General features: G+C 38.4%; 1 protein-coding gene across 1 annotated transcript in view; it reads left to right on the forward strand.

The window, feature by feature from the left end:
- Window positions 1–10,375, forward strand: part of KCNK10 (potassium two pore domain channel subfamily K member 10) — a 175,780-nt gene extending 165,405 nt beyond the window's left edge. Inside the window, exons 6-7 of the mRNA XM_027844921.1 lie at window positions 2,669–2,811; window positions 9,752–10,375. Of these exons, the coding sequence (XP_027700722.1) occupies window positions 2,669–2,811; window positions 9,752–10,375 (767 nt within the window). The remainder of the gene's footprint in view (window positions 1–2,668; window positions 2,812–9,751) is intronic.
- Window positions 10,376–11,969: the final 1,594 nt, after the last annotated feature.

Raw genomic sequence — 11,969 nt, forward strand, 5'->3', positions numbered from 1 at the left:
ACTTGTTTCCATCTTTTGCACTGAAGTATGTGTATTTAATTCAGAGGGTCTTACTGAGTTCTTCATAGAATTTTCCCACCTCTCCATCCCCTGTGTCAGATGCTGATACATCAGTTGAAATTATTTCTGTTTTTGCAAATACTTGTAATAAGCAGTACAATGTAAAATGATGAAATGTCTCATGAAATATGACTTCTTGTCTTTGAACACATAACAGAAACTAATTCCATCAATTCCTTTATTTGACTTAACAAGGAGAACCTGAAGTCCTTCTATCACTTGGCTGCAACTTTCTTCTTTCTTCAGGTTCTGTTAGAGGGAAAATGCCAAGACAGATATAATTCACTTCCTTCAATAGTCATTGGACATAGATCTCATGTTTAGACTGCCTCTTGTAGGAGGTGGGACTTGAGCTTAGCCTTTTTTTTTAATTTTTAAATTGAGTTTAGTCTTTAAGGAAGCCAGGGTATAGAATTAAGATATAAAAGCATTGTGGGCATGGGGGACAGCCAGTGAAAAAGTACAGAATTGAGAAATGGAGAGCCATGCGTGAAGAACATCAAAAAAGCCAGCATTCCCAGATTGCAGAGTATATAGAGGAGAGTAATGTATAAGAAGATTGGCAGGTAATAAGGGGCCAGGTTGTGAAGATCTTTAAAAGCCAAACACAGCATTTTATGTTAAAGGGAACCACTGGAGTTTATTGAATAGAGAGAGATAACATAGACAAAACTGCACTTTAGTAAGATTGATCTGACAGTTGAGTGGAGGACAGACTGGAAAGTGGAGAGACTTATTTTATGAACATAATTATATAATAATTGCATAATATATGTTACACATATATAATGTATGGAATATTACATAAACTACAGATGCAGTTGATTTGCAATAGAAAACCTTTGGTGAACAAGTTTTTTTTTCCTCTTCTTAAATTTTTGTTAAAAGTGATGGCTCATTGAGTACAGAATGGAAGAGAGTATGTATTCAGAAATGAAGGTAATATAAACACAAAAGATATCAAAAAAACAATCTTGCAAAAAATTAATTAAAATGTAATATCACAGGGAGGGTTCATGGTAATAGTGAATAGGTTGCAATGAATAACTAAGCTTTAAAGAAGAACCAGAGTAAAGAATTTCATCAGGGAAATCTATGATTGAAAAAGAAGATGGGCTGGTTACATGGTGAGAGCTTGGGATAGTAAGTGGACAGTTTGAGTACTCCAGTGCTATCCTTGCAGTGTTGAGAGAAAGTGAGGAAAGCCCTCAGCACCTTGGGTTGGAATCTCTGGTGTGAAATTGTGGGAGGGCAAGGGCAAGAGCTCGACAGTAATAGGCAAGCATGGAGGAATTTTGATCTGCATCATTGAAGGCAACATCAGCATCTATGGAATCATAGAACCGCTTGAATATTTGAGTAAAATCCCTTACCCTTACCCCCTCCTTAATTCAAGTCAGGCAAGTAGGTGGTGTATATTTTACACATCTGTTTAAAAATCTGGACTTATCAGGGATTATTGAATGAGCTAATTGGGCCCTATCAAATGATCAGTTTAAAGTCAATACAGCCAAAGAGCTGGTCAGTTCAATTTGTCCAATTGTTTTCATTCTACTGACTAATTGTCAAAGAAAGGAATGGAACACATGATCTCCAGTTCCCTTCCACTCTCTAACTGATGCCTTTTTTCTCCCCCTCCTCCAGCTTTAACGTTCTATGGTCATAATTGGCAAAAATGAGTGGTTTTTTTTTTTTTTAGCATCATAGAGACAAACTATGATTAATACTAATACACATCTTCCTGAATAGATGATTGAAAAACTATAAAATTTCTATTTTTTTATCTTAAGTCATACTCTTCCTTCTTGGCTAAGTGCATTTATGGAAAAGTAGAAATGAGTTCCATAGGTCTATTAAAGAATTCCAAGCCATTTTGGATTATTTCACAGTGTTTATTTTACATGTAACTAATTTAGGATATTAAAAATAATACCCAAGATGGCTCTCTTTGGCTTAATTTATTATCATACTACATAATTTAAGATGAAGTGTAAGTGAATGATAAAGTCACTCATCCAAGTTTTCCATGACATTATGTGTTTCTCAATTAGGAATGACAAGGCAGCCACTAATTAAACTCTTCTAGGGGACAGATATGTTCTTTCCTTAATGACCACTAGAAGAGTCTTTAGCATTGTCCAGTACTCTTCTTAATAATAATTATCCCTTCCATATCGAGACTTTCCCCATTGAGGTTTTGATATAGTGTATTCTGTGGGTCGGCATAAGAAATTAAATGGGAATTTTTGAGAGTTTTGCAGAAGCTGCAGATGACACACAAAAGCCATCAGACAACACAGAAAAAGTTTAGAAATTCAGAAATGCATAAAATATGTGTATAGTATTGTATAATATCAAACCAAATTTTACAATAATGTACTGTAGACCCCCATAAAAGAAAAGGAAAAAATTCAGACTTCTTCTTTGTTACTAAGGGAGGGCCCAAAGAGTTCTATATGTATTTTCCAGATGGTAGGGGTGCTGTGTCCCTAACCCCTGCAATGCAGAGGGGATAATTGTATACTTTCATTTGATGGACTAAAATACATGGATGCTGCAAAACTAATGTATGAAAAATAATCACATAGTAACATTTTGTTCTTTTTAGGGGGAAATGCCGGTATCAATTATCGAGAGTGGTATAAACCCTTAGTGTGGTTTTGGATCCTGGTGGGTCTCGCCTACTTTGCTGCCGTCCTCAGCATGATTGGAGACTGGCTCCGAGTTCTGTCCAAAAAGACAAAAGAAGAGGTATGATACTTTTCCCACCTATGAAGCTATTTCAAGGAACATCAGGCCAAACCAAAGACAGTCTTAACCTCATGTTTGTGCTTGACCTACTACTTCTCACTAAACTTTGTCAAACTGCATTTTTAAAAAATGATATTTTTAACCAACATACCAAATGGAGTAGCAATCTCTAAATTCTTTCCTGGTAGGGGAGAAAAGGTGGTGATTCAAGTATTAATCTAACATTGAGTACCTAGTATTTGGGTATACCACACTCTTGGTAGTGTAAAAGGGAAAAAACAAAAACAAAAACCTTTAAGAATAGCAGAGCATGAGTTGGGATCAAGCATGGTTGATATATGTGACACTATCTTCTATCAGTAGTCAAAGAAAGAAGACTGAAGAAGAGAAAGAAGCCCAGTAAAAAAAAAATTCCTTCAATTATATTTGTGGTTATGTGATTAGGCAATGCTATGATACATAAATTCTTTGTTGATTTGTTATTATGAGCCTTTACTATATTGCACACCAAATCAAGCAATAATGGTCAGTCTTGAGGAGATAAAAGTTTAAGCAGCCTCATTCTCTCCCTTGTGCTTTAGATCAGTAGAGAAATGTGTTCCATTTGCTAAATACAGTTAACCCATGGGCATCGATTCTTATGAAAACCTAGTCAAAGGCAAAGAAAGAAGAAAGACAGGCCATGAATAAAATTTTTAAAAGATTAAAAATAGCATGCTTTTATTAAGGATAAAAAGGAGAAAGAAGTAAAATGGGGGTCTTTTGGTGGTATAGAGGCAAGAGCACTAAAGGGGATGGGAGGGCTTAAAGCATGGCACAATGAAAAGAACACTGGGTCTAGAGTTAGAGGACTTGTGTTCAATTTAGGCCTCTAATGTTTACTACATATGTGACTTTGAGCAATTTACTTAACCTTTGTGGGTCTCATTTTCCTTATCTACAAAATGAGAGAGTTGGAATAGATGGTCCTTTCCAGCTTGAGATATATGATCATGAAACTCAGTCTCCTCCAGCAATCTGGACAAAGAAATCCATCTCTACCCAAATTACTCTGGTTGGTTTTCTCCTCCATTGCTTTATTTCTAGTTATTTTCTACTACAAAAAGTGCTACTATACATTTTTTGGTGCTTTTGGGACTTTTCTTTGAATCATTGATTTTCTTGGGGGATGTAGATAACAGTGGGATGACAGAGTCAAAGAGTATGGGCATTTTAATTAACTTATTTTCAACTGCTCCATTTCTTCCAAGAACAGTACTTTATACTTAGTTAATCAGTTAGTAGATATTTATTAAGCACCAGGCTCTGGGGATACAAAAAGAGACAAGACAGTCCCTGCCCTCAAGGAGCTAACAATCTAGTGGGGAAAACAACAAATAAACAAATATGTACACACAAGCTACATACAGAAAAAAATGGAAAATAAATAAGACAGAGAAGGCAGTAGAATTATGAGGGATTGGAATAGTTTTCCTAAAATGAGTATTTCGTTATGAGATAAATTATTATTTTCTATGGTATTAATAACCTATTTTTAAATTGTAATCCAGGCATTTTTTTTCTATTTCCTCATTTAAGGCTCAGCCCCTGTAGATCAGTCAGTCAGTCCCTGAAGGACAAGGCTGATAGATGAGATTGCCCAAATCCTCTAAGAACACTCTCTTCCACCCAACTAGGAGACATTACTTCTGTTTAGAGTGTAAACAGAATCTAATCTAGGAGAATTCCAGTCCCAAAGCATTCATTGAGTTTATGCCCTTGTACCACACCCCTACCCCTATTGGAGTTTAGGGTAACCCAGCTCATGAAGCAGAAAACCAGCCAGAGTAATTTGGGTAGAGATGGATTCCTTTGTCCAGATTGCTGGAGGAGACTGAGTCTCATGATCAAGCCATGTTCTCATCAAGAGGAACTGAACGACATTTGGCCCACCTCCTCCTTTAAATGTCCACCAATCAGCATTGATTTCTCCCATCAGGGGCATTCCCTTTCAAAAAATATTTAAGGCATTCAATGTCTCCATTAAGTGTCTTTGGGTGCCCAGAGAAACCACTGACCATCAGTTTGTTGATTATTAGCTAGCCTGATTAATAAGTTGATTATTACTTACCCAGAAATTCTGTCTCTCTGGTTTTTCATTCATCTCAGTTAGGAACTGAGGGAAGGAAGTAGATAGAGATGAGTAGGGGGAGCATTCCAGGAATAGGGAACAGCCAGCAAAAATGCCCAGAGCCCAGAGATGGAGGAAATTATTTATGGAACAGCCAGGAGACCAGTGTCACTGGATTGCAGAGTACATGGAGGGGAGTAAGGTAGCAGAAGACTGAAAAGGTAGGAGTGGGTTAGCTCATGAAGGGCTTTGAATGCCAAGTAGAGGATTTTGTCTTTGATCCTCGAGGTGATTAGAAGACATTGAGTAGGAGAGTGATAGTGTCAGTCTTGTGCTATAGGAAAATCACTTTTGTGACTGAATGGAAGGTGGATTGGACTGGGGAGGGGCTTGAGGTAGGCAGACCCACCAGCAATCTATTGTTATAGTCCAGGCATGAGGTGATGAGGGCCTGTACTGGAGTGGTGGCAGTGTCAGAGGAGAGAAGGAATTGTTTTTGAGAGATGGTGCAAGGGTGAAATCGACAGGCCTGGCACCAGCTTCAATATGGAAGAGTGGGGAGGGAGATAGTGAGGAGTCAAGATTTACACTTAGTGTGCAAGTCTAAGAGACTAAGAGAATAATTTTACCCTGGATAGTAATAGGAAAGGTTAAGTGTGGTGAGTGGGGCAGGGTTTAGGGAGAAAGGTGAGCTCAGTTTTGAACATGTTGAATTTATGTCTACTGAACATCCATCTTGAGATGTCTGAAAGGCAGTTGGAGATACAAGATTGGAGGTCAGCAGAGAAACTGAGGCAGATAGGTAGCTCTGAGAATCATCAGCATAGAGATGGTAATTAAGTCCTGGGAGTTGATGAGATCAACAACTGATGTAATGTAAAGGGAGAAGAGAAGAGGGCCCAAGACACAACCCTATTGGACATCTACAGTTAAGAGCCATGATATGGATGAGGATCCAGCAAAGGAGACAGAAAAAGATTCATCAGATAGATAGGAGGAGAACCAGGAGAGAACAGTGTCCCAAAAACCTACAGAGAGGAGATTATCAAGGACAAGAGGTCAATCAGAAGAGTTAAAAGATGCAGAGAGGTTGAAGAGATTGGACTTAGCAACTAAGAGGTCATTGGTAACTTTGGAGAGAATAGTTTTGGTGGAATGGTAAGGTTGGAAGCCAGATTATAAGAGGTTAAAAATAAAGTGAGAAGAGAGAAAGTGATTGTAGAAACTGATTGCAGAGGATTTTTTCCAAGTTTAGCCACAAAGGGCAGAACAGATTTGGGGTGATATTAGGGAAGGAAGGATCAAATTGGGTTTTTTTTTCAGGATGGAGGAGATATGGGAATGTTTGTAGGAAGTGAGGAATGAGTTAGTAGACAAGGAAAAATTAAAAACAAATGATAGAGTAGGGATGAAGAGAGGGCAGTCTGTTGGAAGAGATGGCATGGAATGGGATTGCTGGATCAGGGGGAGAGGTTAGCCTTGGTAAGGAATAAAGCCATCTCTTCATGTGAGATGGAGTGAAAGAGGAGGTATTAGCAGAAGGCTAGTTGGGATAGTAAGTTGATAAGGGAGGTATAGTAAGATTGTGTAGCAGCAGTGAGGGACAAGTTTAGGTTGTATAATATAAATTTGTCGTGGATTCAAAATGTTTGCATTAGTTTTACTACTTTTGTTTCAACAACACCTCTGTAGGAGTAAAGGAGGCAAATGGTGGAAGTGACTCAAGACTGAGGCTTAGCAGAACACAATCTGTGGAATGATAAAAACTCATAAGGGACTCAAGAGAAAAGGATAGTGTAGAGATGAATTGCTTCACCAAGGGATCAAGATGGGGAAAAGAGGAGAGTTACTACTGCAGGAGAGATGACCTGGGAGAGAATTGAAGGGTCAAGGGATTAGAGGTCACAGTACATATAAAGATCAAGGTTTGGTAGGGAAAGCAGAAGAAGAGTGAAAAGCCAATGGATTATAGTTGGATAAGGGGATTTCAGAAATCTTGAACATGGAGGTGGTACATTAGTGGATGATGGTAAGTTCAAGGGTATGACCATCTTTATGTGTGGCTGAGGTGAGGTGGAGGAGTAGATCATGAGATATGAGTAGGTTGAGTTGGTTACAGTGTTTGAGTTAATATGTATGTTGAAGGAGGGCAAGAATTGGAGAGGAGAGAAAAATCGTGAGCCATGTACTGAATTCATTGAGGAAGGAAGGGGACTTACCTCGGAGTCTATAGATAACAGCAACCAGGATTTTAATTGAGTGGTAAATATAAATAGCATGAACATCAAAGCTAGGAGAGGTTACTGAATTATAGAAGTAGGGAGAGAACCTAGAAATGGCAAGGGGAGCAAGGAGTAATCCAACTTCCCCGCTTCCTCCAGGAAGCTGAGGAGAATGAATGAAAGTGTAGACAGTACTGAAACAGGTGGCTGGAGGGGGAGAGGGCTGTATCATCAACAGGGAGCCATAGTAGAAGTTATATAGTAGGCCAATAGTTGTTGAATGAATAAATTCAATTCAATCATTTATTAGACATCTAATTTGTGCAGAATGCTAGGTGCTTTTTTAGGTGCTTTGAGTGATGCGAAGATTAAATAAGACATGGCATCTGACCTCATGGAGTTTACAATCTAATAGAGAGATGCAAACATATTCTGATAAATTTAATGCAAAATATAATGTGACAACTACTTGAGGAGATGAATTCCCCACTTCATTTTTGCTAGCTTTAGGCACAAAGTCTCATTTTCCTGGTTGGCAAAAATAGCTGTGTCAATGTCATTTCAATTTGGAATCCCCAGTTATCTAACAAGATCAGCAGAAACTGCTGCTGGAGGGAGAAAAGGGAACTGTATAAATATCGACTTTCTTGTCTGCAAAGATTCAAATTACTTGCCTACTTAAGGAAGCATGTTATTTGTCCCTCTGATCAAGGCTTACTAAATTCTAGGTCTTTGTCCTTATGTATATGAATCTCACTCTACTGCTGTACCATCGTGTAAGCATCGTGGTACAGTGGAAAGAGCACCAGATTTGAAGCCACAGGACCCGAGTTTGAACCTGGCTCTAACACTTTACTACCTGTGTCATATTGGGCAAGTCGCTTTATATCTCCAAACCTCACAAGTCTTTTGTTATTGTTCAGTCGCTTTCACTTGTGTCTGACTCTTTGTGATCCCATTTGGGGTTTTCTTTGCAAAGATACTGGAGCAGTTTGCCATTTTCTTCTCCAGATCATTTTACAGATGAGAAAACTGAGGCAAACAGGATTAAGTGACTTTCCCAAGGTAGTATGGCACATAACAAGGTGTCCATATTTTATTCCTCTACTAGACTTTAAGTTACTTGAGGGTAAGGATTGTGTCTTATCTCAGTTTATATCTTCCCTCATACCTGCCAAGTGCTCTGTGCTCAGTAGGCACTTAATGTTTATTGAAAGAATGGGCAAATGTATACCTTTCATTTGTCTAGTACTTTACAGTTTCTGAAGCACTTCTTTATACATTCTCTCATTTCAGCCATACACGAGTCCTGTGAGATAAGCAGGCCTAGTATATTTATCTTCATTTTATAAATGAACTGAGGCCCAGTTTAGGGTTAAGTGATATGGCCAAGATCACAGAGATAGAAAGATGTTAAAGTGACACTAGTACTCATGTCTCTGGGATCTTAGCCCAGTCGATTTTCAATTGTATTATGTTACTTCTAAAATGGGTAGTTCTTGTACCCTGACAAAGGAACCTAAATTATCAGACATACTAGAAGAATCTCCTTATATCATGGTCTGATTTACATATATATATATTACCATGGCACGGACGCTAAGAGCAGTGTTACGGTGCATGTCTAATGTACTTGTGTTCATCTCTTGGGAGGCAATCAATGATGATAAGTTGAATCTAATATTTCTAAGAGCTCTTCAGATTTCAACTCCCATGACTTTATGAACCACACTAATTACTGACCAATCAGTTTGAGAGCTTCTGGCTTCATAGAAAGAATATAAATTTCTAGTCTTAAAGTTGAAAGGGATCTTAGAGACCATCTAATCCAATTCCTTCATAAGGGAATTGAGGCCAGAGAGATTTGGTAATTTGCCCATTCTTTGCACTTACTAGTTAATGGCAGAGCAAATATTAGAACCCAATTATCCTGACTTTCTGATATACTAGTTTGAAACTATAATATGTTCTCTCACATCCTATAATCTCATCTTGTGTGTGACATTAACTGTGTGACCATGAGGAAGTTACTTCTGAGCCTCAGTTTCCTCATCTATAAAATGTGAATAACCATCCTTTCCAGCCTAACTTATAGCTTGCTTGTGGGGAATTTGCTCTATAAACCTTAAAGTGTTTTATAAATATAAACTACTACCTATATTACTACCAGCCCTCATTCACTCCCTCATTCATTCAGAAAGCATATATTAAGTGCCTATTATATACTAGCACTGTATTAAGTGTTGGGACTACAAAGATAAAAATTAAAAACAATCCCTGCCCTCAAGGAACTTACATTCTACCTCTTGGCAGTGTTGTTTGGAAAGTGTTTTGGAAACTTTAAGACACTATTTAAGCACCACAAAAGGAACATTACAACTACAGAAATGTGTTATTATTATTGTTATTTTGGTTACTATCTCTAACTTGGTATATGTCCTTAATATTACCCTACTACAATTCTCCATTTGTAAAATTGAAACACCCCTCACATTCTTTATAGGAAGACAACAGATGTGAAGCCAGTGTCCTAGAAAGAAGGGTTAGATGTGTAATTAAAATAAAACCTTCTTTCACTCATGGCATCTTAAATTTTGTGTTTGTTCAGGTTGGTGAAATAAAAGCCCACGCAGCCGAGTGGAAAGCCAACGTGACAGCTGAGTTCCGGGAGACACGCAGACGTCTGAGTGTGGAGATCCATGATAAGCTTCAGCGGGCAGCCACAATCCGAAGCATGGAACGCAGGCGGTTGGGCTTGGATCAGAGGGCTCACTCCCTGGACATGCTATCTCCTGAGAAGCGCTCAGTCTTCGCGGCGCTGGAGACTGGGCGCTTCAAAGCCTCATCTCAGGAAAGCATCAATAACCGACCCAACAATTTACGCCTAAAGGGGTCAGAGCATCTGAACAAACACGGGCAGGGAGCATCTGAGGACAACATCATCAACAAGTTTGGGTCTTCATCATCCAAGCTCACCAAGAGGAAAAACAAAGACCTTAAAAAGAGTGTCCCAGAGGATGTTCAGAAAATTTACAAGACCTTCCGGAATTATTCCCTGGATGAGGAGAAAAAAGAAGAAGATTCAGAAAAAATGTGTAACTCAGACAACTCGAGCACAGCCATTTTGACTAATTGTATCCAGCAGCACTCGGAGATGGAGAACGGTGTGATACCTTCTGAGACCAAAGAAAGGGAACATGAAAACAAATCATTACTTGAAGACAGAAATTAAATGTAATGTGGTGTTAGTGTTTTTATATACATATTGAGACATGTGCCTTATATGAACCTCTTTAATTAGTCTGAATTACATAGCATTGAAGAATATTTCACTGTGCCATAAATGACTGAAAGCTGGCTCTGCCAAAATGAATCAAAGTACAGCACTTCAAATAGTGACAGTAGAACACACACCAGGAGTTTCAACAAGTAGGTTACCATGGTGAAATGTTAAGGGAGAGAGTTACCATGGCAATACAACTGGAAGGTTATCACCCTGGCATAATAGTTGGGGGAAAAAAAGGGCAGCTATTTTTTAGACCAGCCTTTTGAAAGAAAAAAAAAGGTGAGAATTATGTATCTTATCAGTGGAGTCTGGTTTCTTGAACATCTTATATGTTTCCTGAATATACATAGCCATATGTATATACATAGGAAAAGGGGAAATGATTGGGGTGAACTGGTAACTTATTAGAAATTCATTTTGCATTTTGGCAAGTACTCTGAGCTTGAATTTTTAAAAAAATATCATCTAATGCATAGTCTTTCTAAACTCCAAAAGAATGTCCATGGAACCTGAGACCAGTTGGATGTTGGAAGCAGATCAGAGCAAACATGTTAAAAGGTGCAATTACTTTTCTCATTAAAAAAGAAAGAAAAGAACAACAAAAAAAATCACACTGTGGATATCACCTTAACCAATGACAAAAAAATATACTGAATTTCTTTTTTTTTTCTCTGAGGGGTAGCCCAGATGAACTGAATAACATAGGCAAAAACTCAGCTTCAACTACTGTATTGTTCAATGGCAAACCTTGTGTTTTCCTTAATGTGTCTAGTATCAGGCAAACTGGTTTTAAATTCTCCCTTTTTTCCCTTTTCACGCTTTCTGGCAGAACTTTGCTTTTAATGTGGGCAGACAAAGGGTTTGGGGGTGGGGCGGGAAGCTACTGCCTTGCATGTTGTCAGCATCCTGCTGTTGACTATAGCTGAATATGACTTTTTATAAAAACTTGTATCATCCATTTCTGATACCTAGAGATAGATGAGGACCATGCATCATTAGCATCTCAGGGCTCTCTGTCACTTTTGGGTGGAGTGGGGTGGAGATGTGAGAGCCAACCCTGATGTCTCCAAACAAGGCGAAAACCTGTCCATCAACCAAATCTAGTCAATTAGGAACAACACATTTTAAGTGCTTAGAGTTTAAGTGCCATTAATACCATTCATTATATTTTGTCATCCATCAAAGATGTATTTTCATTTTTTTTAACTTTTAAGTTTGGGCTCTCCTTCCTTACTGAAGAGCTCTATTTTTTTCCCTCCCTTTCTCATTATCTCACACTCTCTTCCCTAGAAACTGAACCTGGACTTGGTTGGTGATGTCAAGCCAAATGATGAACAAATAACCAAAATGTGATGTTCTTGAATGTTCCAGGAGCCCCTGGGATAGGGAAGGATGTTTCCTTCGGCTATTGTTATAGCCGACCTAGTGTCGTGAGACAACCACTTAAATCAATTTTTGTTATAAATAAGGAAATGCTAGTGAGTTTGAGGTCCCAGCACTGTTTGCACTTCCGTCTTTACTATTGTCTACTGTCAACTTT

This window comes from Vombatus ursinus, unplaced genomic scaffold, assembly GCF_900497805.2.
Source record: "Vombatus ursinus unplaced genomic scaffold, bare-nosed wombat genome assembly UNPS02014945.1, whole genome shotgun sequence".
Classification (NCBI taxonomy): domain Eukaryota; kingdom Metazoa; phylum Chordata; class Mammalia; order Diprotodontia; family Vombatidae; genus Vombatus; species Vombatus ursinus.